This window comes from Erinaceus europaeus, chromosome 19, assembly GCF_950295315.1.
Source record: "Erinaceus europaeus chromosome 19, mEriEur2.1, whole genome shotgun sequence".
Taxonomy (NCBI): Eukaryota; Metazoa; Chordata; class Mammalia; order Eulipotyphla; family Erinaceidae; genus Erinaceus; species Erinaceus europaeus.
This window is the reverse complement of record NC_080180.1, coordinates 2,142,048-2,169,668: the sequence shown is the minus strand read 5'-3', so window position 1 is coordinate 2,169,668 and position 27,621 is coordinate 2,142,048. Positions and strand designations below refer to the sequence as shown.

The window sequence follows — 27,621 nt, the reverse complement described above, 5'->3', positions numbered from 1 at the left end:
TGCCTTGCAGATTTTTAATTCTCTCAGGTCAGGCTTGCTCAGGGCATCACAGCAGCACGGAGGGAGAAGTCCCAGATCATACCAGACGGCGGACGGGTGGGCGGGAGACTCGGCTGCACCCAAAACCAGTGTCCAGAGGCCCCGTGGTGGGCAGCCATCCCCTTGGGGGACAGAGCATCGGGACGGCATCCCGGGAAAGGTCCAGGTGGGAGCCGCGGCTCCTCCTGACGTCCGTGTGGGAGCAACAGGAGAGGAGGCTCTGGTGCGGCCCCCTCACTGGCTGCCGATCTCCTGTCTGATCTCAGAGATGTACGGGTGGTCCTTGCCGTGGGCGACCTCCATGATGGCGAGGGCCTGTGTGGGGACAGCGCAGCTGAGGGGCCAGCTCGGCCTGTGAGCCCCCCACCCCCCAGCCTCCTAGACAGACAGACAGACAGTGCTGGCTGCACTTTCAGAGTCCCCAGGGTACGTCCCCTTACAACCTTAGTTTATATCCCATCACCTGAAACTCAGGTCACGGCTGAAATGTTTTCCAAAAAGTACATGTGGAGACCGGGAGGTGGTGCACCTCGCTAAGCATGCCTATTAACATGCTCACGGGCCCGGGTTCAAGTCCCAGCTCCCCACCTGCAAGGGGGACCCTTCACAAGCAGTGAAGCAAGTACTACAAATGTCTATCTCCTCTTCCCTCTCAATTTCTTTTTTTTTTAATTAAAAAATTTTTTAAAGAATATATTTATTTATTGGAGGGAGACAGTCAGAAATCAAGAGGGTAGGGGGAGATAGAGAGGGAGAGAGATCTGCAGCCCTGTTTCACTTGCAAAGCTTTCTCCCTGTAGGTGGGGACCAGGGGGCTCGAACCTGGGTCCTTGCTCACTGTGACGTGCGCTCAACCAGGTGCGCCACCATCTGGCCCCACCCTCTCAATTTCTGTCTCCCCTAGGCAAGCATAAAAGAATGGCCACCAGGACAGGTGGGTTCCAGGTGCTAGCATTGAGCCGCAGAGATAACCCTGGTGGCAAAAAAAAAAAGGCACGACCCCCCAAAAAATGTGCGTGTTGCTCTGATGGTATCTTTAAAACTGAACAGTGGGGCCAGAAGAGAGCTCATCTGGTGGGCGCTTGGCCTCGCCTGGTGGAGCTACCACTTGCAAACCTGACACGTGGGGAAGCAGTGCTGTGGTGTCTGTCTCTCCCATCTGCCTTCTGAGAGAGGAAGAAAAAGTCCATTGGGCACAAAGCCCCAGGCACAAAAAAGTGAAGACAAGCTCAGAGAGAGCTTTTTCTAAAAGGCCTTTATCCTGGGAGTCCGGTGGTAGCGCAGCGGGTTAAATGCAGGTGGCACAAAGCGCAAGGACCAGCGGAAGGATCCCGGTTCGAGCCCCCGGCTCCCCACCTGCAGGGGAGTCGCTTCCCAGGCGGTGAAGCAGGTCTGCAGGTGTCTGTCTTTCTCTCCCCCTCTCTGTCTTCCCCTCCTCTCTCCATTTCTCTCTGTCCTAGCCAACAACAAAGACATTATCAACAATGACAATAACAACTACAACAGTAAAACAACAAGGGCAACAAAAGGGAATAAATGGGAAAAAAAAAAAAAAGCTTTTCTCCTTCAAGGCTGCTCCCAGAGGAATTCTCAAGAGCCCCGTGCCACGCCGTTACCCGTGGTGCAGGGAGGCGCCCGCCCTCCCTCTTGCTGTGGTGCCTGGCCAGCAGGGGTGTGTCCTGTGGTCAGAGATGCTCTCCTGCCCCTCACCTCCCCTACAGGAGGGGTGTCTGCTGTGCAGGTTCTCCTGACCTGTCCCGCTCAGGACCCGGCTCTGCTGCTCTGTCTGTGAGGGGGGGCCCCCGGGCTGGGTGTCCTCTCACAGGAAAAGCTCGGCCACCTCAGGGGATCCGAGGCCGGTGTGTTTGCTCTGCCACAGGCAAGACCTGGGTCCAGCCAGGCCCCTGGACTGGAGGAGGCTTTCGTTCTGTGCTGTCTGCTCTTTCTCTCTCTCTCAACTTGAAACAGCTGTCCAGCTGCAATGAAATCCCGGCAGTGACAAGAACAAGGACACTGAGGTGTCCCTTCCAGGCACTGACCCTGCTGATTGGGGTGCAGGCCAGCTCTCCCCCCGAGACTACCCGGGAAGGGGTTCTGACTCACGCCTGCCAGCCTCCTCTGGGGGCACGGCCCGCAGGTTAGCCGTCAGCCAGAGGTCCTGCCTGGGCAGCAGATAAGACCTGCCACCCAGGGTCCCGACCATCCCGTCACCTCAGCCGGGTTGGACAGACCCGGCCTTTCACTTGGGACCCCTATGGCCCTCTATGGCCCTGTGGTACCCCTACTCCTCTCTCCAGGGAAGCCCGTCTCACTGTGAAGATGGAAGACAGTCCCCAGAAAGCAGACAGGCGACTCAGGGCTGGCTGGGGCTGATGTGGGCGTCAGAAGCCACAGACGCCTGGTCCCAGCTGTCGCCGTCACAGAGCGGCAGGCCCACAGGGAGGCAGCCTCCTTCAGACCCCCGGCCTCTGCCCACTTCCCGGTGTCTCCCCCTTCACCTTTCCCAGGGCCGGAGGGCAGCTCGGAGCAGTCACTAGTCACCCCCAACCCACACACACAGCCAGGGTTTTGGGGTTCAGCCCCCCACGTACCTTCCTCAGGGCTCTCTCTCCGGCCGCCCTGTTTTCCAGGCCCATGTAGAGCCGCCCCAGCTTCAGCCACATGGACGCCACGTTGAGGGAGTAGAGTGGGTAGTGCTTACTGCGGAGAGGGCCTGCGGTCAGCCACAGGGACGGGGACAGGCCCAGGGCGGGGGTGTGGCCGACTCCCAGTGTGAGCTCTGAGGCCCCGGGGGTGCACCACCTGGCCGGTGGGCTGACCCCCCACACGCTACAGGTTGTCCGGGTCAGTTCAGAGCGCCCGGGTCAGCATGCGGGTTGCCGCACGCACAGATTCGAGCCCCCGCTCCCCACCTGCAGGGGGGACGCTTCACGAGCGGTGAAGCAGGTCTGCAGGTGGGTGTCTCTTCCTCCCTACTTGCCCTTCCTCTCTCAATTTCTCTGTCCTAAATGCAAAGAAAAAAACAAAAAGAAATGGTGCAAGTGGCTGCAGGGAGTGGTGGATTCATAGTGCCAGGACCGAGCCCCAGTAATAACCCTGGTGGCAATAAAAAAAAATAGAAAGAAAAAAGTGATCTTGGGGATAGAGAAGAAGGCAGCTGTGTGTGTGTGTGTGTGGGGGGGGAGCTTTCAGGCCCTCGCTGGCCCAGGGTGGGGGACAGTGTGCTTCCTGCCGGACCCTTGCTGGCCAGCCAGGGCCTTGAGGGCCGGTCACACGCCCCAGGGCTCCCACCACCAGAAGCTGGAGCTCAGAGGGCTTCCAGGTCACAGGAGACGGGGGTCCCAAGCCTGGGGGGGACGGGCCCCTCACTGGAAGGCAAACAACCCAGCCCCAGGGACACCTGTCTCTGGGAGCTTGTTCAGCGTGTCTGAGGCTCCCAGGACCCCCACCTCTGATGTCTGAGCAGGGTTCAGCTCCATGCGCCGTGTGCAAACGGGGGCTGCAGGGGGCCGGCATGCCGAGCTAAGTGCCCTCACCCTGGAAGGAGAGGTGGGACGGGATCCCAGCCCGTCTCCCCAGGTGCGTGTCTTCCCCCCCCCCCCCCCACTGTAGGGCTTGATCTGGCCAGGACCTTCCCCAGCCCCCCAGGTACCCCTCCCACCTGTAGGGCTTGATGATCTTCTGGCCATAGCGCAGGGCGCCCTCGCGGTCCTGCAGGTAGAGGCACACGCCCATGGCCTGGTACATCATGTGCAGCACATACACGTTGCTGTCCGCAAACACCTCGCCCATCTTCTCCTGACTCAGCTCGCAGATCTCCAGCAGCTCGCTGGGGGGTGCTGTGGAGTCAAGGAAAAGGCAGTGCCCCTCTCCCCGCCCCATGTCCCAACCCCAAACGGCACAGGACAGAAAGCCACACGGGGTAAGAAGCCCGAAGGTGAGGTCAGGCTGACAGCTGAACACCAGGTGGGACTCCAACAAGGACAGGAGGGGGATGCCGGCCGAGGTCTGGACGTGGCCTGGCCTGTGGGAGCAAGGCCACAGATAGGATGGGATGGATGGGATGGGTGGGGGCCCAGCCCTGACTCAGGAAGGACCCGGGAAGACGCCAGGAACAGAGTGCAGAGATACCTGTCACGGAAGGAAAGACACTGCCCACATGAGCTGAGGGCCTGAGACCACAGGAGAGAGGGAGAGTCCCTGGGAACACTGCAGCTGTGTCCTCGGCTCAGACCCAGGCCCAGGCTGAGCCAGCTGGCAGGGGCACTTCTGAGGGAGGAGCCCACCCTGGGAAGAGGTGGGGCCCCCGCTCACAGGGGCCGGGGGACTCCTGGCAGCCAAGCCCTGCACTGCCCAGAGTCACGGCCTCGGCTGGGACAGTGAGAGTCCCCCACGTGCCCAGCCAGGAGGTGGACAGTGGCTTCGGGGAACCTACCAGGAAATGGCCCCCACACCTCAGAGCCATGAGCTTCCCCGTGTGGGCCCAGGGATGTGCTCAGCACAGGTGGACGGCAGCAGGTCGGGTCAGGGACTCAGCTTCCACTCCCGAGGCCCTGTTGGCCTGAGCTGAGCAGGACTCCGGAAGCTGGTTCTCTAGCGTTCGTTTAAAATGGACAGTACGAAGCGGGGCGGGTGGTGGTGCGGGTGGTGCGCCGGGTTAAGCGCACATAGTACGAAGCCCACGGAACCCAGTTCGAGCCTCTGGCTCCCCACCTGCAGGGGGGGAGTCGCTTCACAAGCGGTGAAGCAGGTCTGCAGGTTTTTCTCTCTCCCTCTCTGTCTTCCCCTTTCTCGATCTCTCTCCTTTAAAAAAAAAAAAGAAAACACAGCTACAGGAATAGTGGATTTGTGGTGCAGGCACCGAGCCCCAGTATAACCCTGGAGGCAAGAAAGAAAGAAAGTAGATTAAAGAAATAAAATGGACTGTATGAGACCAAAAAATAAATACACAAAGTCCAGTGTGTGTTGGGGGCCAGGCCAGCTCAGCTGTGGCCAGGACAGCGCCCCCTGGTGCTCTGCAGGGCCCTGGCCTGACCCAGAGCCCACTGACAGCTGCTGGGGACCCCGGCCGCCCCAGCTGCACCCATCTGAGAGGATATATTTGTAGTGCTTGGCTCTGCGGAACTCCTCGATGACGGCGCGGGCGTACCTGACCATGTCCCGCACAGACTCCGGCTGTGGGGGGTCACTGAGCTTCCGGACTTCCACCTTGGCCTTGTCCTGCGTGGAGGGCCGGGGAGAGGCGGGGAGGGGGAGGTGTCACCTCTTAGGGCCCACGGGTAGACCCGCAGAGGGTGCCCAGCAAGCCCCTACTCTTCACCTGCAGGGGTCTGTTTCTCTCCCTCTCCTCTCAATTTCCCTCTGGCCTATCAAATAAAATAGAAAAAAAAAAAAAAAAGGACGCTGGGAGTGGTGGATTCCTAATACTGGCACTGAACTCCTGCGAAAACCCTTGTGGAGATTAAAAAACAATAATACTAAAAAAAGAAAAAAAAAAAAAAACACAACCTGGGAGCCAGGCGGTGGCACACCTGGTTAAGTGTACAAGTACTAAGCATAAAGACCTGCACAAGGATCTGGGTTCGAGTCCCTGCTCCCCAACTGTAGGGGAGGTCACTTCACAAGCGGGAAAGCAGGTTTGCAGGTGTCTATCTTTCTATCTCCCCCCGTCCCTTTCAATTTCTCTCTGTCCTGTCGAATAAAATGAGAGAGAGAAAAAAAAGGCTGCCAGGAGCAGTGGATTCATAGTGCAGACACAGAGCCTCAGCGATAACCCTGCAGGCCAATAATGATAATGATAATGATAATACCCCTTACAAAGCACGCAGCTATAGGGCCCAGGTGGCAGTGGTGGCACACCCGGCAGAGGACACGGGGCCAGGCACACAGACCCAGGCTTGGGCCCTGCTCCCCACTGGCGGGAGGAACCTTGATGAGCAGTGAAGCGGGGCTACAGGTGCCTCTCTCCCCCTCCCCTCATCCTCTGGCTCTATCCACAATAAATATCTATTTTTTCATCTTAAAAAAGGAGAAATGCATCTAGCTGCAGGGTCAGGGTGGCTCCACCATGTAGGGCGGAGCCTTGCCATGCTCGAACCAAGGCATGGCACGAAGTATCTTGTCTTCAGGGGTGGGGGCTCCCGGGTGGGGCTCACCTTGTTTCTGGGAGGGTCCCGGGGGGCTCACCTGATCTCTGGGGTGGCCATGAAGCCTCTCCTTGTCTCTAGGGAGGATTCTGGGTGGGGGGTCCAGAGGGACTTACCTTGTTCCAGGGGGAGCTCACCTTATCTGGGGTCCCTGGGGGGGCTCACTTTGTCCCTGGGGGATCCGGAGGGGCTCACCTTGTTTGGGGGCATTCTGAGGGGGGGTCTCACCTCATCTGGGGGGGTCCCAGGGAGCTCACTTATGTCTGGGGGAATCCTGAGGGGCTCACCTTGTCTGGAGGGACCCGGGGAAGCTCACCTTGTCTGGGGGGCACCCAGGGGCTCACCTTGTCCCTGGAGGTACACTCCTGACACTGGCAGGTGAAGAAGTAGGAGTCCCGTAGCCGGTCATTCCTGTCTTCCGTTGGGTACAGCAGGTCAATGTAGCTGGTGAAAACCTGCGGGGAGAGGGGGGAGTCTGAGGGGGCCGGGTTCAGTCACTGCAGGGAGGCTGGCTGGGTGGGGAGCAGACTGAGGCATCGCCCCTCCCCGACCCCAGGCCCTTGGTGCTGTCTCTCTCCAGGCTGCTGCCAGGACCTCACACAGGAGACCCCCCAGGATGCCCCCTCCAGGCCAGTGTCTGTTTTTTTTTTTTTTCCAGAGAGGAGAGAGAGACACCAGGTTATAGCTCCACCATCCGGCACCTCCACATGCCAGCAGGCTGCAACTCAGGGCTTTGCACCAGCAAGTGCTGCTCTGCCAAAGCCCACCAGTCCCCGGGCGGTGGGCAGGGGTCATCAGCTTGCAAGCAGTCCCTTCCCCTTCTCTTCTTGGCAGAGAGCAGACCCTCCCCACTCCGCCCATGAGTCAGCAGAGGGTCCGGTCCCATCCAGCCTCTCTTGGGCCCTGCAGCCTGTCTCCAGCCGGCCGGTGGCCTGGGGTGCAGGGAGACCCACACGCAGCCCCCCTGCCCCTCAGCATGGACACAGGAGCACGTGGGCCCAAGTCCACTAACGGGCCCGTCACGGCCTCCAGGGAGGCAGCTGGGCAGCTCCCAGGGAAAACACCCCAGAGGAGGGGTCCTTGGAGCCCAGCCTTCCTCTGCAAGTTGCCCCCAAGCCACAGGCCTCCCCAAACCGGGTCCCCGCCAACAGGACGGCCCCTCAAGGGAGAGGGGTGGTCTGGCTTCTCACAAGTGGATGGAGCCGCAGTGCAGTAGCATGAGAGCCCAGAAGAGGGCGACAGAGGCCACTCCGTCCCTCTCTGCTCAGGAGGCTCTTACCCTGGCCACCTCCCAAGTCTGCAGCCAGGGAGGTGGCACAGCGGGTAAAACACAGACTCTCCAGCATGAGGTCCCAAGTTCAACCCCTGGCGTCGAATACACCACAGTGATGCTCTGGTTCTCTTGTTCACCTCAAGAAATAATGTTTTTTTCCTCCAGAATTATCACTGGGGCTCAGTGCCAGCACTAGGAATCCACTGCTCCTGGTGGCCATTTTTTCCATTTTATTGGACAGGACAGAGAATTGAGAGAGGAGGAGGAGACAGAGAGGGAGAAAGATAAGACACCCGCAGATCTGCTTCACCACTTGTGAAGTGTCCCCCTTCGGGCAGGGACCTGGGGGGCTTGAACCTGAAGCTTTGCATGAGTCTGTGCACTTAGTAGTAAGTGTGCTTAACCACTGCCCCGGCCTCAATAAATAAAGAGACAGGGAAGGAACAAGGGAGGAGCCCAGACTGGTTGCAGGAGGAAAAACAGAGCTGTCAGTGCTGGAGCCACGGCTGGGGGTGGGGGCTGCCTGGACGCCTGTCTGGGGGTGGCCCCCAGAGCCCCCCAGGTGCTCACCTCCTCTCCCGGGCTGATGTCCTGCACTGCTCGCACCTCAGCCACGGTCCCCTTGTAGGTGACGATGACGTTAGGGCAGCAGCTGTGGTTCATCAGTGCCACACTGCAGTCGGGAGAGAGAAGCCGTGAGCTCCAGGGGCAGGTGCCCCCCCTCGCTGTGTCCCAGGAACGGGGTCTCTGCGAGACGTTAGGAAGCCCCACCTCGGCCCCCAAGTCCCAGGAGGCTGCTCTGCGAGGGTGTCCCAGGTGAGGGGTGTCCTCTTTCCGAGTGAATCAAGGCCAAAGTGGTGAGAAATTTCTCAACTCCCAGGGATCGAAGCGCTTGAGCTCTGGGAATCACAACGCCAAGGTGGGTTGTGTCCAAAAGGTCTGTTTGTCCTCCCAAGGGTCCAGAGCTGGGGGCTCCAAGGGGCCCTGATGTCACTGCCCCCAAGGCTTAGGGTCAGTCCCAGGCGCCACTGGTCGCCAGAGGGAGTGTCCACTGGCTCACATAAAGTGCATCTCACCTGGAAGAGCGCACAGTGCAGTGCACAAGGACCCGGGTTCAAGCCCCTGGTCCCCACCTGCAGGAGGAAAGCTTCATGAGCAGTGAAGCGGGGCTGCGGGTGTCTCTGTTTCTTTCCTTCACTATTTTCTGTCATACGCAATAAATTAAAAAAAAAAAAAAAAAAACTTCATGTATCTTAAAAAAAATAAGGCATATCTTAAAAAAATAATAATAAGGCATATCTTAAAAAAATAATAATAAGGCATATCTTTGGGAGCTGGGACATAGCTCCCCAGGAAGTGTGTGTGCAGACCTCTTAAGGGTGAGGCCATGGGTTCAAGTCCTGGCTCCACACGGGAGTGCCGTGGACCGCACAGGATGGGGGCCTCCATGGATGGTGGAGTCCTGGGAAAAATGCTCCACTGGCCGCCTGGTCAGCTGGCCGGGATTCTGGGACGAGTCCCAGTCATTCCTAACAGCAAAGCCAGGCCCACCCTGCAGAGATTTTTGGACTTCTCTCTGGTTTGCTGCGAGAACATTCTCTCCTTCCAAACCTGCTGTTCTATACTGGTCTGTTCCTTTTTTAGAAAACCACACACACAGTGGTCCGGGAGCTGGCGCAGTGGATAAAGCATTGGATTCTCAAGCATGAGGTCCTGAGTACAGTCCCCTGCAGCACATGTACTGGAGTGATAGCTGGTTCTTTCTCTCTGTCCTTCTCTCTTCATGAATAAATAAATAAAAATCTTTTAAGAAAAGGAAATCACACACACACTCTTTGCTTCCAGGGGTTTTTGCTGGGCCTTAGTGCCTGTGTAATTCCAACATTCCCACTAACTTTTCCCCCTCTTTTTAAGGGTGAGAGAGATGGAGAGAAAAGGAGAGAAACTATGGCACTGCTCATTAAGCTTCCCTTTGGCAGGGTGCTCCCATGTGGTACTGGGTGGGGGCGGGGGCGGTCAGGCGCATGCTCTCCTAGCTGAGCAATCTCTCAGGCCCAGCGGTCCTTTTCAGAAAGGGGCAGGCAGGAAGGGGTCAGGTGTGCTTGCAAAGGCCTCTGGCCAGCTCAGCACTGGGAACAAGCATTTCTTCCAGCATAGGGGCCGAAAGGTATGCAGAACCACAGACAGGCCAATAGCACGCTAGGGCAGGGCAGGGCCTGCGTCCTCCCTCCTCTCCCACACATTCTAGAACAGTCTCTAAGGACAGTGTTGCACCTGGCGGGGACCTGTTCCCTCACTGCCTCCCTCAGAGCCACCAGAGCAGAGGAGACACTGAGAGCTGGACTAAAAGCTGTCTCCCGCCTGCCATGTGCAGTTAGGGGGTGACAGGGAAAATCGAATCAGTGTTAAGCAAGTGAAAGAAAGGAGGGACCCAGCTTGGCTTACTCGGGGAATATCGCGGACCCCAAGTGAGAGAGTTCCTCGTCCTCTATGGTGAAGCCGTTGCAGTTCACCTGTAGGGAGAGGAGAGGAGGGGGGACGTCAGCAGAGGGGCTGGGGGCCTCGGCCGCTGCAGCCCCAGTTTAGGGTCCCCTGCCTGTCAGCTTCCCCCCCACCCCTCAACTCTAAGGACTCGGGGCTGCACTTCTGCATGGAGGCTGGGCTCCTGCAGTCTGGGCTGGGGGGGGGGGGGAGAACCGGGGCCCACCCCTGAGGCCCGGGGCATCCTTCCGTCTTCTCCTGGTCACTTGGCCAGGGAGAGAGCTCAGCGGGCCTAGCACAGGACCTGCGCGCCTGAGGTCCCTGCTTCTCTCTGCTTTCTGTTTTTGTCGCTGTTATGACTGTCGCACCCAAGATATCTTACTGGGTATCATGCTCACACAATTCCATGGCTCCCAGAGAACTCTCTCTCTCTTTCTTAGAGAGTGAGAGACAGAGAGGGAGAGAGAAGGAGAGACAAGGCAGCACTGCACCACTGCTTATGAAGCTTCCCCTGTGCATAGTGTGCTGGGGTTTGAACGCAGGTCCTCATGTGTGGTACTGTGTGTGCCCAGGAGCCAGGCGGTGGTTCACCTGGCCAAGCACACACAGTACACTCTGATCATGCCAGTCGCCCTTCCAGGTGGTAGCTGAACACTAAGGTCCTGAGCTCAAGAAAGACTAGGCTGTTGTCACTGGAGCCTCCTGTTCCCCTCTTTCCACCCCTGTGGTTATGGAAGCCTGGTGAGGGCAGAATGGTGAGGGCCAGTGGGCTCAAGGGTCCAGTTACGAGCCCCTGACTAACCCACCTGCAGGGAGTCGCTTCACAAGCGGTGAAGCAGGTCTGCAGGTGTCTCTCTGTCTCTCCCCCTCTCTGACTCCTCTTCCCCTCTCAATTTCTCTCTGTCTTATCCAATAAAATGGAAAAAAATGGCTGCCAGGAACCGTGGATTTCTAGTGCCGGCACCGAGGCCAGAGATAAAACTGGAGGGGGGGAAAAAGTGTGAGTTCTACTGACTGAGGTAGCCCCTGCCCTGCCCTGGGTGAAACTAGTTGTATATATATATTTTTTTGCCTCCAGGGTTATTGCTGGGGCTCGGTGCCTGCGCCATGAATCCACTGCTCCTGGAGGCCATGTTTTCCATTTTGTTGCCACTATTGTTATTTTAGCTGTTGCTGCTGTCCTTGCTGTTGGATAGGACAGAGAGAAGTGGAGAGGAAGGGAAGACAGAGGGAGAGAGAAAGACAGACACCTGCTTCATCGCTTGTGAAGCGAACCCCTGCAGGTGGGGAGCCGGGGTCTTGAACTGGGATCCTTACGCAGGTCCTTGCACTTCTCGCCACGTACACTTAACCCGCTGTGCTACCACCTGGCCCCTGTGAAACTACTTTATATGAAAGAAGTCTTAAAAAAAAAAATTGGGAGGACAAGCTGACGGAGAAGCTGTGGATGGGGCTGGGGGAGTCTCTCTCTCTCCCTCCTCCCCTCCAGGAGGTCACCTGCCAGCCCGCAGCCCTGCAGGGCCCATCAACCGCCCAACGTCACCTGGAGCCCTGCCCGCCCTCACCTGCGCAAAGAGAGCCACCAGGCTGGCCTGGTCAGGGAAGTCCAGGTGCTTGGAGTAGAAGTGATGGAGGGCGGCAATGTCACTCTGGATCAAGTCCCTCTTCTCGTTGTCCAGCTTGTCCAGATCTGCAGGGGACAGCCCCACATCACTGAGAAGGCTCTCCTACTCCACCCACACCCTTTTCTCACCGAAAACCAGGGCCCCCCGGAAGACTCGCTTTCCCGTCACTGGCTAACCTGCAAGCTGAGAAGCAGGCAGAGCCCATGTCCTGCTCTGTGTGAGAGCTTGGGTTTGAACCCGGCACCACATGGGAGCACCATGGGAGCACCGTGCTTGGTGGAGCAGTGCTATGCTGTCTCTCCTCCCAATGCCTCTCTCCTCTCTACGAAAATAAAGAGTCAGGATCCCGGTTCGAGCCCCCGGCTCCCCACCTGCAGGGGAGTCGCTTCACAGGCGGTGAAGTAGGTCTGCAGGTGTCTGTCTTTCTCTCCCCCTCTCTGTCTTCCCCTCCTCTCTCCATTTCTCTCTGTCCTGTCCAACAACGATGACATCAGCAACAACAATAACTACAACAAAACAAGGACAACAAAAGGGAATCAATAAATAAATATAAAAAAAGTATAGGGGCTGGTAAAATAGCTCGCTGTAGGCAAGTCAGGTTTGAGCCCAGCCCCCATGGCACCAGAGGAAGCCTTGCTGATGAGGCATCTTTCCCTCGGTCCTGTGTGTCTGTCTGCTCCATCCGTGGATCCCACTGGGTGCTGAGCATGGTGCTGAGAGAGGAGAGACCCCACAGCCCTGCCCACCCTCCATGGGCTCCCTGGGTGCTGTGCAGGGTGCTGAGAGAGGAGAGACCCCACAGCCCTGCCCACCCTCCATGGGCTCCCTGGGTGCTGTGCCTGGTGCTGAGAGAGGAGAGACCCCACAGCCCTGCCCACCCTCCATGGGCTCCCTGGGTGCTGTGCAGGGTGCTGAGAGAGGAGAGACCCCACAGCCCTGCCCACCCTCCATGGGCTCCCTGGGTGCTGTGCCTGGTGCTGAGAGAGGAGAGACCCCACAGCCCTGCCCACCCTCCATGGGCTCCCTGGGTGCTGTGCAGGGTGCTGAGAGAGGAGAGACCCCACAGCCCTGCCCACCCTCCATGGGCTCCCTGGGTGCTGTGCAGGGTGCTGAGAGAGGAGAGACCCCACAGCCCTGCCCACCCTCCATGGGCTCCCTGGGTGCTGTGCAGGGTGCTGAGAGAGGAGAGACCCCACAGCCCTGCCCAACCTCCATGGGCTCCCTGGGTGCTGTGCAGGGTCCTCCCACAAGGTGCCAGAACTTGAACCCAGGGCCTCAGGTAGGGCATTTCCAACTCCTGTTCCTTTTTTTTTTTTGTTTGTTTGTCACTGGAACCGAGTATCAGCATTATAAATTCATGACTTCCAGCAGCCACTATTTCCTTTTGTCCCCCTATTTTTATTTGTCAGAGCAGAAAGAAACTTAGAGAGGACAGGGAGATAGACAGACAGACAGACAGATATACCTGCAGCCCTGCTTCACCACTTGCAAAGGATCCCCCTGCAGGTGGGGAGCCAGGGCTCAAACCTGGGGTTTTGTGCACTGTAACTTGTGCTCAACAGGCCCTCACTCCTGCCCCTTATCTCTGAGTCATCCTAGCTTTCCAAAAAGAAAAGGCTGTGGTCACTTCACCAGATGGCACCGGGGCCAGAGCACAGAGGAACCCTTGAGCCAGCAGCCTCCCTCCCTGCTGCCCACCAGCCTCCTCGGCCGCTTTCTGGACACTCACGGGACTCGAACTCCTTCACGGCCAGCAGTGTCTCTGACGGGGTCCTCTCAGGGTGCAGCTTCTGGAAGAGACGAGATGGGGCTTCAGCAGAAAGGATGGCTTCCCCAGCCTGCACCCAGCTCCTGGGGGCAGAGGGGTCTTCCTCCACAGGCCACCCCAGGCTGGAGAGACCCACTAGATCGAGGCCCCTCCTCTGAGGGGACAGAGGGTGAGCAGGTCCCAGATCTTCCTCTCAGGAGCCCCCTGGCCTGCGTAACTAAAGGCAGGGCCATTCCCAGGAAGGGGCCCTGAATGCCCCAATTCCAGGCCAGAGCACCCTTAAGGTGCAGCTGCCTGCCCTGCACCGCTGTGCCCACAGTGGGCTCGGAACCGCCCATCGCGGGAAGAACAGGTTGGGCTGAGGCCGATGGGGCTGTCAGTCACTGGAAAAGACGGCGCTGACCATGTCTCCTGGGAATGAAGGAACGGAGCCGAGCGCCTGGCCACGGGGAAAACGGTCTCGGCGAGGCCGGAGCCATTTGAATGGCGACAGCAGCTTCGTTCCTGACACCCCAAGAGGCGCAGACAATAGCCAGCCGTCAGCTTTGAGGAAGTGAGTCAACTCGGTGTTGACTGGCCTTCAAAACAGCTTGGGAGCTGGCCGGGGCTGGGCTTCGAGTCCGGCTGCTCCATCTGGGGAGACAGGTGGTCTCCCAGGCCTCTCACCTCCCTACTTAACATGTTAAGCTCCCCACCCCACCCTGGGGTAGTTGGGGAGTTGGTCCCCCAGTCCTGTGCTGCGTGAACACAGTGAACGTTCTGGAGAGTGGAGCTGCGGGTCAGGCGACATCTTGTTCGGGGGAGCCGTTAGCAGTAGCAGTAATGAGAACAGAAGTCAGATGAGCTGGGCCTGAGCAAGGCACCCTTTCCATCCAGGACAGAGCGAGATGCTCACAGCCGTCCCTGCGGCCACCTTGACCTCCAAACCTTCCCCTGCCATCTTTAGGCCACCCCAGAAGCTGGAGGAGGCCTGAACCCCACCCCTGCCCCCCGGGCCCACAGAGCACACGGCTGACCCCAGTCTCCCATGTGCCTGTGTCTGGAGCCTGCTGGGTCTGGGGACAGGCAGACTCAGCCTTCCTGGAACGTGAGGACAGGACTGGGACAGAAAGCAGATGATATGGAAGCAGCGGTGGGGAGCAGGGAGAGGCTTCGGGAAGGGTAGGGGAGTGTCAGCTGCAGGAGCCTCAGGACACAGATGCCTCCCAAGAGCCTTTTGTGGCATGCCACCATGTGACCAGGCCAGGCTGGGCACCTGCCCCTCTGGGGTTTCACATGTGACTGTGAAGGGTGGTGGGTGGGGGGCTGGGGAAGCCCCACAGCATCCTCCGGGAGGGGGGTGAGCAACAGACAGCCCACCTTTCTCCCTGCTCCTTGGTATCCGTCCGTGTTTCCTGTCCTCCTCTGCTTCTGCCTTGCTGGCTGCCCACCCCTTCAGGACACCCTCAGCACAGGGCCCAGGGGACTCTCAGACAGGAGCACCTGGCCATGCTCTGGTCTCTCCTGGGGGTGAAGTCAGCAGCTCAGGGTCTCCAGACCCTGGGTGAGCTCTGGGCCTGGGGAGAGGGATGTCCTAGCTACACAGGACACACGGTGTGTTGGGCTCCTGTGAAAAGGACAGGAGACAGAGCCCGGGGCCGGTCTGGGGGCCCTGGGCAGGACAGCCTTGAACTCACCTGCTTGGCCAGGATCCTGGCCGTGAGCCGCACCGTCTCTGAGGGGTTCCAGTTCTCCCCAAACACCACCATGGGGGCGCATTCCAGTTTGTGCAGTGGCCAGTCTTCTCTCTGGAAAGGCCCGGCAAATGGTCACACACACACCAAGCCACACGAGGGCACAAGGGCCCCCTGGGGGCAAGAAACCCCCTTAGAGGCAGCGGGGGTGGGGTGAGTGGCGCTCAGCCGCGAGGGTCAATGCCCTGAGTCACCTCAAGCCGCCCAGCCCAAGGCTGCTGGGTGAGGGAGGGAGGTGGCGCTCGGCTGCACCCCCCCTACCCGCCCCAGAAGTTGGGGGTGTGAGGGGGAGGTGGCACTGTGTCCCACGCTGACCTTTCCAGACCTGTGCTAATTCTGTCCTGTCAACCAACAACCTGCAGCACATGGTCCCTTCACAGGTGGCAGAAACAGAACCCAGACGCAGGCTCGGACAAGGCCCCTCAACACCCGGGCAGGGCGCATACCTTCAGGGCTGTTGAGGGGTGCAGATCCTACAGGCTTCCTTGGCATGCAGGGACAGGGCGGAGGGGGGTGGGCTGGGATGCTTTCCAGAATTGTCTGGCACTCCCGTGTCCGTCTCAGGATTAGGTCAAGGACACACATGCTGGCTGGGGCAGGGGACATGGGGAAGCACTCTGGGGGCTGGGGGAGCAGAAAGCTTTGTCTTTGAAGGATGGTTTAAGTTGCTTTTCTTGCACACTGCAGGAGGAAACAATGAGTTCCAGGGCTAGAAGGTGGTTTGCCGGGCAGAGCTCACTCTTGGCCACAAGTCAGGCCCTGGGTTTGAGCCCCAGGCCACCACAGAGGGAGCTACATGAGTGTTGGAACAGTCTGTGTCTCTCTGTCCCTGTCTTCCACTCTTTTTAAATTTTATTGGAAATTGTTTTTATCCTTATTATCAGATAAAGACAGAGAGAAATTGAGAGGGGAGAGAGAGACAGAGGGAAAGAGACAGAGAGACACCTGCAGCCCTGCTTCATCACTCGTGAGGGTCGTGAGGGGACCAGGGGCTTCATGCTTTGGAAAGGAGGGAGTGCCAGAAAGCCCCTGACCAGAAAGAGGGGCTCAGGGGCAGAGCACAGGACTGGCGTGGGTGAGGGCTAGAGGTCTGTTCCCTGTACTATGTCTGTCAGGGCATGCTGTACTTCTCACTTGTAAGCACGTACGTGAGAGCGCCAGCCCCTCAGAGCATGCTGGGATGCCCCGCCAGTCACGCTCTGCAGAGAGCCAAACTGCAGCCTCTGGTCACTGCAGCCCTGCTTCTCATCCGCTGACCACTGGACATAGCAGCGGGGCTGTGCGGAACTTCCCAGCCCTGTCCGTTGGTCCTGTGGGGTGCCTTCCATGCCCCCAAGCCTGACCACACAAAGGCTGTGTTGTGCCCAGTGCTCACAGGGCCTGAGGGCTCCGTGTGGTCTGCCGGGAGTACGATGACCACGCAGACCCGGGTTCGAGGAACCCAGCTTTGTCAGGACCTGTCTCTGCCCTTGTCTGTACAGTCCACTGGAGGTCTTGGCTGACCCTGGATGGAGCTCTCCCACTGCCCTGCCCACCTCATCACTGTCTCCCAGGAGGGGTGGGGTGGGGTGGGGGCGGCGCTCACCTGGCAGTCCACGTCACAGTAAAAGGCCTGCTTGCACCTCCCGCACTTGGATAGGCCTTCTCTCCTGCGGACAGAAAGGGGCATTAGTGATGGGTAGACTGTCCCGCAGGGCAGGAGGGGGAGAGGGGCCTGAGGACGCCTCCGCCGGCCACGGGCTGTCCCCATCATCTCAGTGCTCAGGGGCTGCTTCCGTCTCCTCCACACAAGAGGCACCAAGCACCTCACGGGCTGGAGCATGTGCCCTACCATGGGCAAGGCCCCGGGTTCAAGCCCCGCGCCACAGAGACTTGGGCTCCCAGTCAGCATCCCACAGGGCAGGGGAAACACAGAGCTGGGATGGCCTCCTGGTATCCATTCTGCTTTTATTTCCTCCTCATTATTATTACTTGACAGGAAAAAGGAAACTGAGAGGAGGGATAGGGAGACAGAGAGACACCTGCAGCCCTGCTCTACAGCTCATGAAGCCTCCCCCCTGCAGGTGAGGACCGGGGACCTGAACTTGGGTCCTTGTGCGCTGTAGTGTGTGCACCCAACCAGAGGTGCCACCACCTGGCCCCACTCATCCTGTTTTTATTTTTATTTATTTATTTAAGAATTTATTTATTCATGAGAAAGATAGGAAAGAACCAGCCATCACTCTGGTACATGTGCTGCGGGGATCGAACTCAGGACCTCATGCTTGAGATTCTGGTGCCCTAGCCACTGTGCCACCTCTGGGACCACCTGTTTTTATAGTATATATTTATTTATTCCCTTTTATTGCTCTTTTTATTGTTGTAGTTATTGATGTCGTTGTTGGATAGGACAGAGAGAAATGGAGAGAGGAGAGGAAGACAGAGAGGGGGAGAGAAAGACAGACACCTGCAGACCTGCTTCACCGCCTGTGAAGCGACTCCCCTGCAGGTGGGGAGCCGGGGGCTCGAACCGAGATCCTTACTTCGGTCCTTGCGCTTTGCGCCACCTGCGCTTAACCCGCTGCATCACCACCCGACTCCCCTGTTTTTATAAGGTGGGTGTTGGGATCCATCCCAGGGCCTCCCAAGGTGTGAGCTCCCCTGCTGAGCTGTCTCAGGGCACGGTGACGTGCTCCCCGCAGGCTGGGTGCAGGGGGCTGGGCTCTGGCGGCTGGGGGACGGTCACCAGTTCTCTCCTGTAGGCCGCCTGGAGTGTGTCCCTCTTCCCTCATGATTTCTGGCTGTCTCTATCCAGTAAAAAAATAAAAAGAATTTAAAAAAATAAGTGAACCTTTGCTTTTCTCTTTAAAAGTTAACACTGCTTGTCTCACCACCTTCCAGAACTGAGCCGCCCCCCTGCCCCATGGCCCCTAGCCCTGCCCACCCCTGGGGCCAGGGGTCTGAGTGGGGCCCCTTGCTCTGCTGCTCAGTCTTGGTCTTCCTTCATTCAGCCTGGGCCCCGCAGCCCCACATGAGTGGGCCCCAAAGGTGCCCCGTCTTCCTCGCCGGGTCAGCAGAGAGCTGTGGTGAATGCAGTGGGGCTGGGAGCTGGCTCAGAGGTGGGGCGCAGGACATGCATGGCCGAGGGCCCTCCTTGCTCAGCAGTCAGGCTGACGCCGTGTCCTCACGCTAGTGCTCTAGGGAGAGAGAGAAGCTACTCCCCTGCCCGCTCTGTGTTCTTACTCTTCCAGAGATGTCAACCACCGACAGCCCTTCCACGGAATCTCACTCAGACTCGGGCTTGGGGGCATAGGGAGTGAGGGGGGGGGGTGGTCTGGGCAGGTATACACCATGCTGGGTGGGGAAGGGGTCTCCCCACAAGGGCGGCCAGCAAGCGAGGGGTCCACGGAGCAGGACTGGACACACACCTGCCGGCTGCCGCTGCCGGGTCCCCGCCTACTCGTTAGTGCCCGGCCGGGGGTGCAGCGGCCAGGGATGAAAGACCCCAGGCCCCACGAGCGCCCCACTCCCGGCCACCGGCATGAAGGCTTCGTGGGCTCCTTCTCCAGGAGAGAAAAGGACGCCCGGTGCAGAGGGGGTTTGCAGTAACAATCGCTTTTAACTAGCGGAGACAGAAGTGGCACAGGGATGCTCTCTGTTAAGAGGCCGCCCCGGCCAAATGAAAAAGGAGAAAAGGGGGTGCGTGCGGGAGGAAGAAAGGCCCAGCGGTGCGGCCTCACTGCGCCGTGGGCGGAAATAAGACAATGAGAAGCGGACTCGGCCTCCCACCCAGTGCGGCCAGCGGCACCAGCAAGTTTTTATTCCCGAGAAATCAAAATCGGAGGAATTGTGGCAGAACCCTATTATAACCCCAGTTGGGGGACAAGGATAATACACGGAGGCCGGCGGGGTTTTGTGTCGTAGCGAAAGATGCTTTGCTGCCACTTTAATCCGGGATCTCACAGGCACGAGGGACCCCGTGCCGCAGGGAGCTTCTTCCCAGGGCTGTGCGAAGCCGGGCCTTCCGCGGGGGCTTTGTTCTGGGGCTTGTTAGAGCGCCAGCCTCCAGGGGAGGGGGGGGCTATTCAGGGCAGCCGGAAAGCTGGCAGCTAATAGGTGCCCCCCCCCAACACACACACACACACACACACACACACACACCTGAACAGGAGATGTGAGGAGACAGCTGGGCTGGGTGGCCGGGACAATGTGTGGACAAGCTGGTTACAAAAAAAAGGGACCTTGGGGCGAAAGCGGAGGATCGGCCAGAACAGAGAAAGGAAAGTTGTAGAATGCACCCTCTGGCAGGGAGAGTCCAGTTCGCTAGGTGCTGGTGGGCGTCTGGCAGTTGCTGAGAGTGGACTGCAGCATTCAGCTGGCGGGAAGGCAAGTTCACTGGCTGGGGAGAGAGAGCTCAAGACTTCCCTGCCCGAATACCCGGAGGCCACAGGTTCAGTCCCTGGCACCACCTTGTGCCAGAGCTGAGCAGGGCTCTGGTCTCTCCCCTTTCTTCTCATGCTAAATAACTCCTGTTCTCATAGTAGTCGTAATGATATTCGTAATCCAGGAAAGTGTTGGGCTTCACTCCATAGTGTACCTGTCTGTCCGACCACCTCCATTTGCATTTTAGAGATCCTTTTAATTATGTTCCTGCAAGGTCTAAAAGAAATTGCATGAAGGATGATAAATGACATAGTGGGGGTTGTATTGTTAAATGGGAAACTGGGGAACGTTATGCATGTACAAACTATTGTATTTACTGTTGAATGTAAAAAAATTAATTCCCCAATAAAGAAATAAATTAAAAAAAAAAAAAGAAATTGCACCATTCACTGATTCACTGCTAGGGACACAGCTGAATGGTTCTGCAAAAGGACTCTCATGCCTGAGACTCTGAGGTCCCAGGTTCAATCCCCATCCCCATCATAAGCCAGAGCTAAGTAGTGCTCTGGTCTCTGTCTCTCTCTCATTAAAATAAAAAGAAGATTAAAATAAAATAAAAAGAAGATTAAAAAGAAAGAAAGTCAAACTCGGGACACCTAACAGAGCCGGGTGCAAATTCCTAGTCCCCACCCACCTCAGGGAATGCTGCAGGCCTCTCTCCTTCTGTCTGTCTTCCTGTTCCTTATTTCTACTAGCAAAAAAAAAAAAAAAGGAAAAAAGGGCCTCTGGGAATAGTGGTACAGGTACCGAGCTCCAGCGATAACCTTGGCAACAAAAGAAGTCAAGTTCAGGGAAGAAGAAGAACAGATAAAGACACGGAGGCAGGGAAATTCAAGGCAACCTTGAAACAATTCAGGAAGCTTGGGGACAGGGGTGAGAAGGATTCAGTTAAGGAAACAGCGAGGTTAAGTTACCCTTCAGGCATCAGAAGCCGCCCACATAAGAATCTACCCCACAAAGTCTCAGTTCAAACCTGCCCAGCAGATGTCTCTCTCCCTCTCTCTCTCCACTGCTCAGCAGCTTCCCCGGGAAGGTACCTCAGCCCCTTGACTTCAGCTCCATGTTTAATTTTGCATGGAGAGAAGAGTGGGGAGAGACAGAGAGAGAGAGAGACAGAGAGAGACAGAGAGAGACTGACTTGAAGAGACGCAGGAGTATGGGATCTTCACACCGTTCCAACTCTGTGGCTGTGGCTTGAGGAGAAGGTGCTAGGAGGTGTCCTGGCTTCCCCAGGGCTGCCCTTTCACCTGTCACCTGCGGTGGCTTTCCTGGCAGTTTGGTGGCTGGCACGGGCAACTCTAAAGGCGTGCTGCGCACACCTGTGTCTGCTGGCACAGCTCGGGGCATGTGGACGGCAAGAGTTTCAAAGTGGCCGGAACTGGGGAGCTAGAGAGAACTCTTCTTCCCAAAAGCTTTCCCCTGTGCAGGAGCAGTACACGGTCTCCACATGCTTATGGAAGATCTAGGAACTGGCCCCGGAGAATACAGGTCCAAGAAGGATGACAGAGGACCTGGTGGGGGCTGTATTGCTATATGGGAAACTGGGGAATGTTATGCAGCTACAAACTATTGTATTTACTGTTGAATGTAAAACATGAATTCCCCAATAAAGAAATTAAAAAAAAAAAACAAACTAGTAACAGGAGAGAAGGAACGGATTGACTGGGCTCCTGCTCACAGTTCAGCTGTGAGCCACCTCCCCGGCCCCGGCTCTGGAGAGGAGGGCCTCGACTCTCACATGTCCCTCTGCTGACCCGCTGGAAAGTGGAGGGGGGAGGACACCCCCGCAGAGCCTGGTCCTCATTCACAGAGAGAACATGTGAAGTCATTTCTTCCCCTGGTGGCTCTCCAATTCTCACAGAATGTTCTAGGGGTAAGCAGAATCCCAAAACCCCGGTGCCCTCAGACAGCAGGCCCAGGGTGAGGTCAAGCTGGGGGTGGGGGACTCTGAGCCTCAGAACTGCCGCCCAGCACCTCCAACCTCAGAACCTGCACCTCGGGCTGGGGACAGGGCGTGCATGGGTTGGCATTCTCCAGGGCCCAGGCTCCATCCCAGGCGCCTCCCATGCCAGAGCTGAGCGGTGCTTGGCTTCTGTCAGACAAGTCAGGGAGCCCGGTGTTGGCACAGCTCGAGAACACATGTCAGCATGAGCAAGGATCCCCGTTCAGGCCCCAGGGCCCAACCTGCTGGGGTGTGGGGAAGCTTCATGGATGGTGAAAAAGTGCTGTAGATGTCCCTCTCTCCCTCTCTCTCTCTCTTCACGGCTATCACTGGGGCTCGGTGCCTGCACTACAAATCCACGGCTCCTGAAGGCCACTTTCCCCCATTTTGTTGCCCTTGTTATTGCTACTGTTGTTGTTGGATAGGACAGAGAGAAATCGAGAGAGGAGGGGAAGATAGGGGGAGAGAAAGACAGACACCTGCAGACCTGCTTCACTGCATGTGAAGCGACTCCCCTGCAGGTGGGGAGCCGGGGGCTCGAACTGGGGTCCTTGTGCTTCACACCATGTGTGCTTAACCCGCTGCACTACACTACCACTCAGCCCTGTCTTTCTCATATATATACACATATATATGCATGTATATTATTGGATAAAGACAAAGAGAAATTGAGAGGGGAGGAGAGAGAGCGAGAGAGAGATAGAGAGAGAGGGAGAGGGACAGAGAGACCCACAGCTCTGTTTCACCACTCCTGAAGCTTTCCCCCTGCAGGTAGGGGCTTGAACCCGGGTCCTTGCACTCAACCAGGCGTGCCACCACCTGGCCCCTGCAGGTGGGTCCTCTCTCTCTCCCTTCCTTTTCAATTTGTCACTATCCAAAATAAAAAGGAAATATTTTTTAAATATTTATTTATTCCCTTTTGTTGCCCTTGTTGTTACTGATGTCGTCATTGTTGGATAGGACAGAGAGAAATGGAGAGAGGAGGGGAAGACAGAGAGGGGGAGAGAAAGACAGACACCTGCAGACCTGCTTCACCGCCTGTGAAGCGACTCCTCTGTAGGTGGGGAGTCAGGGGCTTGAGCCCGAGTCCTCACACTGGTCCTTGTGATTCGCGCTATGTGCGCTTAACCCGCCGCGCCACCGGCCAGCCCCCTGACACTGGCTTCTATTTTAGGAGCTGAGGCCCCAGACACACGGTCCCCATGTGCCCCACCAGGCTGAGGGAACGGTGACAGTTCACGTCCCCAAAGCCAGCCTGGGTATGTGGGGGGCTGCCGAGGGTGGGACGGGGAGCACCCCAAGACTGCTCCCCACCACTGCACCCCGACAACACCCCTGCACTGCCTCAACCTTCAGGAAGAAGCTGCCGGCCCCTCTCCCAGCCGGGCAGAGCTCAGATGGTGACACTGCAGATGTTGGTGGCCTCCTGCCCACGTTTCTTCCACCAGAAAGGACCAGCTTCTGGTCTCTCCGGGGGCTCTGGCAGTGGGTTTTTCCTCGTTTGCCCCAGAAACCCATCCTACCCCCTGGCACAGACACACGCCCACCTCCCTCCAGCACAGCTGGGCACACGGCTTTGCCCCCGCCCCCAACCGCCTGGTGGCACACAGCTGACCCAGGAAGGGTCCTGACCCGGACTGCTAAGCCGAGTTCATTCCAGGGGGGGCACAGAGGACGCCTCACTTCTCAGCGTCCCAGCCCCTCTGCCACAGCCACAGGAAAGGAGTCACGGGTTGCAGGCGGGGAAGCCAGCCTTGTCACCTGTAGTAGGCTCTGTGACCAAGCTTCCAGGGGCTAGGAGTGACGGTGACAGACAGCTGACGGCGGAGGGGACTCCACTTCCAGGGAGTTGTGGACGTGACTGTCCCGTCTTGCGGTGTCACCGCACAGGGTCTCTGAGGGAGGAGGTGACCCCGCTCTGCTGCCAGCCACTCTGGCTGGGAAGATCAAGGCCCGTCTGCAGCCTTGTTCACTCTAGAAGAGCCAAGAGCTCCGTTCACTCAGATGTCGCAAAGTGGTGTCGCGACCCTTCAGCTCCCCGGCTCCAATTCAAAGAGCCACATCGCTTACAGCCCCGAGCCGCCCGCTGTGGGGACACTGTCACCAGCTCCTTCCCGGGGAAGCCAGTTCTGCCAGGCCTCTCCCACTCCAGAGCCCTCCCTGCCCGGCGTGCACACCCCTGCACGGGTGACCTGTGGGGGCCCAGGCCTGCCACCCAGGGCTTCACTGGCACTGGCCAGGTGGGCAAAGGGGGTGGGGGCAGAGAGAAGCCAGGCCATCCCTTAGCTCAGGTGGAGCTGTACTCGGTCATCTCTGCTCCTGGATACAGGGCTGCCCCAACTGGCTCGGGGATGCCTTTCTAGCTTCAAAACCTTTCTGTCACCAGAGTCGTTGCTGTGGCCTGTACTTCTCCACTCCTGACAGACTCTGACCTTTTCACACAGAGCGAGCGAGTCCAGGAGGAATGCCACAGCATGGCTCCACCGCAGGCAGGAACTTTGCTGTGCGCTAGGCCCGGGGCTCCAGCTCTGACCAAACGGGGCTCCATGGTCGGTGGAGCAGTGCAGCCGCCTCAGTCTGTGCCTCTCTCCTCCCACCCAGAAGTAAAAATTACAAAGTTGAACTGGGGAGGCAGCTCAGTGAAACCAGAAGGTTCATTCCCCAGAGTCCCACTGTAAATAAAATATTGGGGGAGGGGGCTGGGTGGTGGCGCACCTAGTTGAGTGCACACGTTACAGTGTGAAAGGACCTGAGTTTGAGCCCCCGGCCCCCACCTGCAGAAGGAAAGCTTTGTGAGTGGTGAAGCAGGGCTGCAGGTGTCTCTCTGTCTCTCTCCCTCTCTATCACCCCCTTCCCTCTCGATTTCTGTCTGTCTCTGTACAATAAACAAAGATAAATGGATCAATAATCAGAGGAGGGCTTGCCAGGGAGAGCTTCTGCCTCACCATGCACGAGGCCCCAGGTTCAAGGCCTGTCACCACATGGGAGCACCCAGGGGTGGGGGACGCTGTTGGGGTGTCTGTCTCCCCCCTCTCCAAATAAAAACTGAAAAGCCTGGGCCCTGGACACAGCTCAGCTGTGTCTCACCTGGGAGGCCCTGTGTTGGGGACGGGGGTGGGGGTGGGACAGAGGATAATGAGGTGTCTTTCTGGGTCTAGACCTGTCATGGGGCTAGAGGCTGCATTGTCACCAGTGGGATAAAGACACAGGGCCAAAGAGGCATGTCCACCCCACCCCCCACGGCCACTGTGCCCAGCTTGGCCGTACCACTGAGTGACTGGGTCTGCTGGGGCCAGCAGGTGGTGGGCTGGACTCCAAGGGCTGGACTGGGGGGAACTTGACTCTGAGAGGCTGGACTGGGGGCTGTGCTCAGGGCTGTGCTCAGGGGACTGTACTGGAGGACTTGGGGGTGGGCTGGACTTGGAGGACTAGACTGGGAGGCTGGACTTGGAGGACTTTATGGGGGGTTGTACTCGGGTGGGCTGGACTAGACTGGGGAGCTGCACTGAGGGGCTGGACTAAGGGGGCTGTATGGGAGGGGCTGACCTGGGGGGTTGAACTCAGGGGGCTGGATTAAGGGGACTGTATGGGGGGGTTGTACTCAGGGGTGGGCTGGACTAGACTGTGGGGCTGCACTGGGGGGCTGGACTAAGGGAGCTGTGGGGGGGGGGGGCTGAACTCAGGGGACAGGACCCAGGGGGGCTGAACTCAGAGAGCTGGGCTTGAGGGCTCCACTCCAGGGCTGGACCCAGGGAGGCTGAGCCCAGGGGGCTGGACTTGGGGGGCTGGGCCCAGGGGGGCTGAACTCAGAAGGCTGGACTCAGGGAGGCTGAGCCCAGGGAGGCTGAGCCCAAGGGGCAGGACTGGGGGGCTGAACTTAGGGAGCTGGACCCAGGGGGCTAGACTAAGAGGGCTGTATGGGGGGGGGGGGCTGGACCCAGGGGGCTGGACTTTGGGGGGCTGAACTCAGAGGGCTAGAATTGGGGGGCTGAGCTGGGGGGCTGAGCCCAGGGGGCTGAACTCAGAGGGCTAGAATTGGGGGGCTGGCCTTGGGGGGCTGATCTCAGAGGGCTAGAATTGGGGGGCTGGCCTTGGGGGCTGAGCCCAGGGGGCTGTCCTGGGGGACTGAACTCAGAGGGCTAGAATTGGGGGGCTGGCCTTGGGGGCTGAGCCCAGGGGGCTGAACTCAGAGGGCTAGAATTGGGGGGCTGGCCTTGGGGGCTGTCCTGGCGGGCTGAACTCAGAGGGCTGGAATTGGGGGGGCTGGGCTGGGGGGCTGAACTCAGAGGGCTAGAATTGGGGGACTGGCCTTGGGGGCTGAGCCCAGGGGGCTGAACTCAGAGGGCTAGAATTGGGGGGCTGGTCTTGGGGGCTGTCCTGGGGGGCTGAACTCAGAGGGCTGGAATTGGGGTGCTGATCTCAGAGGGCTAGAATTGGGGGGCTGGCCTTGGGGGCTGTCCTGGGGGGCTGAACTCAGAGGGCTGGAATTGGGGTGCTGATCTCAGAGGGCTAGAATTGGGGGGCTGTCCTTGGGGGCTGAGCCCAGGGGGCTGTCCTGGGGGACTGAACTCAGAGGGCTGGAATTGGGGGGCTGGCCTTGGGGGGCTGAGCCCAGGGGGCTGAACTCAGAGGGCTAGAATTGGGGGGCTGGGCTGGGGGGCTGGCCTTGGGGGCTGTCCTGGCGGGCTGAACTCAGAGGGCTGGAATTGGGGGGCTGGGCTGGGGGGCTGAACTCAGAGGGCTGGAATTGGGGGGCTGGGCTGGGGGGCTGAGCCCAGGGGGCTAGAATTGGAGGGCTGGGCTGGGGGGCTGTCCTGGGGGGCTGAACTCAGAGGGCTGGAATTGGGGGGTTGGGCTGGGGGGCTGAGCCCAGGGGGCTGGCCTGGGGGGCTGAGCCCAGGGGGCTAGAATTGGAGGGCTGGGCTGGGGGGCTGTCCTGGGGGACTGAACTCAGAGGGCTGGAATTGGGGGGCTGAGCCCAGGGGGCTGGCCTGGGGGGCTGAACTCAGAGTGCTAGAATTGGGGGGCTGGGCTGGGGGGCTGAACTCAGAGGGCTGGAATTGGGGGGCTGGGCTGGGGGCACGCGGCCCGGGCTTCTTCCCGCCCCCCCCCCACCCCCGCGCGCGAGGCCCCGGCCCGGCGCCCTACCTGGCGAAGCAGTGGTCGCAGTGGTTGCCGCGCTCGGCCACCGTGAGCACCGCGGCGTAGGCCGGGCAGGACAGCAGCAGCTCCCCCAGCTGGAAGCGGCGCAGCGCGCGCAGCCCCCGGCCCTTCCCCGGGCTGCAGAAGCGCTCCAGGCCGCCCGCCCGCATGCCGCCCGCGCCCCGCAGCCCCGCGCCCCGCAGCCCCGCGCCCCGCGCCCCGCAGCCCCGCGCCGCGCTCCCCGGAAGGGCCGCACCCGGGGGAGGAGCCGCCGCGCCCCGCCCGCACGCCCGGACCCCCGCTTCCGGATGGCGGCTGGCGGCCACAGGGAGCCCGGTCGCCCGGGGCGGAGGACCCGGAAGGAAGAGGAAGGAGGGGAGGAGGAGGAGGGCAGAGGAGGAGGGGACAGGAGGAGGGGAGGAGGGGAGAGGAGGAGGGGGGAGGAGCCGCGGGCTCAGGTCAACCCGGCCCCCGGGGCGAAGATGACCCTGCCGGCCGCAGCAAAGAGAAACTAGGGTGGGGACAGCCCGGGTGGGGGCATCCTGGGGTGGGGGACACCCTGGGGTGGGGGCATCCTGGGGTGGGGGCATCCTGGGGTGGGGGCATCCTGGGGTGGGGACACCCTGGGGTGGGGGACACCCTGGGGTGGGGGCATCCTGGGGTGGGGGACACCCTGGGGTGGGGGCATCCTGGGTGGGGGCATCCTGGGGTGGGGGACACCCTGGGGTGGGGACACCCTGGGGTGGGGGCACCCTGGGGTGGGGGACACCCTGGGGTGGGGACACCCTGGGGTGGGGGCATCCTGGGGTGGGGGACATCCTGGGGTGGGGACACCCTGGGGTGGGGGCATCCTGGGGTGGGTGACACCCTGGGGTAGGGGCACCCTGGGGTGGGCAGGGTGTGTCCAGCACCTGTTCTGGGGGGTGCTTGACCTGCACTGGAGCCCCTAGGCTGTCACTCCTGGTGCCTTCAGCTGGCTGGCTCACTCAGTGCCACGTGGTTGCTCAGAGGCCCGAGGGACCCAAGGTTCAGTGAGTCCTCCCCTCCCAG

At 59.2% G+C, this 27,621-nt stretch overlaps 1 protein-coding gene across 2 annotated transcripts; it reads right to left on the bottom strand.

Annotated features, from left to right (window-relative positions):
- SMYD2 (SET and MYND domain containing 2) lies at positions 1 to 26,780 on the bottom strand. Of its 2 annotated transcripts, XM_060178438.1 has the most exons (12): positions 26,578 to 26,780; positions 16,651 to 16,714; positions 15,009 to 15,119; positions 13,294 to 13,354; positions 11,505 to 11,629; positions 9,904 to 9,971; positions 8,029 to 8,131; positions 6,530 to 6,640; positions 5,139 to 5,259; positions 3,701 to 3,875; positions 2,631 to 2,739; positions 1 to 354 (listed from the first exon to the last, which is right to left on the bottom strand). In XM_060178438.1, exons 1-12 carry the CDS (start codon positions 26,739 to 26,741, stop codon positions 274 to 276), a joined length of 1,293 nt encoding a protein of 430 aa, XP_060034421.1. In that variant the 5' UTR covers positions 26,742 to 26,780; the 3' UTR covers positions 1 to 273. The 2 variants fall into 2 exon arrangements, with proteins under 2 accessions (XP_060034421.1, XP_060034422.1); XM_060178439.1 differs by lacking the exons at positions 8,029 to 8,131; positions 9,904 to 9,971.
- Between the last annotated feature and the right edge of the window lie 841 nt (positions 26,781 to 27,621).

Excerpts from the sequence above, each read along its gene's own strand:
- SMYD2 (XM_060178438.1), bottom strand. The coding sequence starts at position 26,741 with ATGCGGGCGGGCGGCCTGGAGCGCTTCTGCAGCCCGGGGAAGGGCCGG. Across the intron at positions 15,120-16,650 it reads ACTGTGACGTGGACTGCCAG|AGAGAAGACTGGCCACTGCA; the intron begins GTGAGCGCCGCC and ends GGGCCTTTCCAG. Across the intron at positions 6,641-8,028 it reads ACATCAGCCCGGGAGAGGAG|GTTTTCACCAGCTACATTGA; the intron begins GTGAGCACCTGG and ends CTCTCCCCGCAG.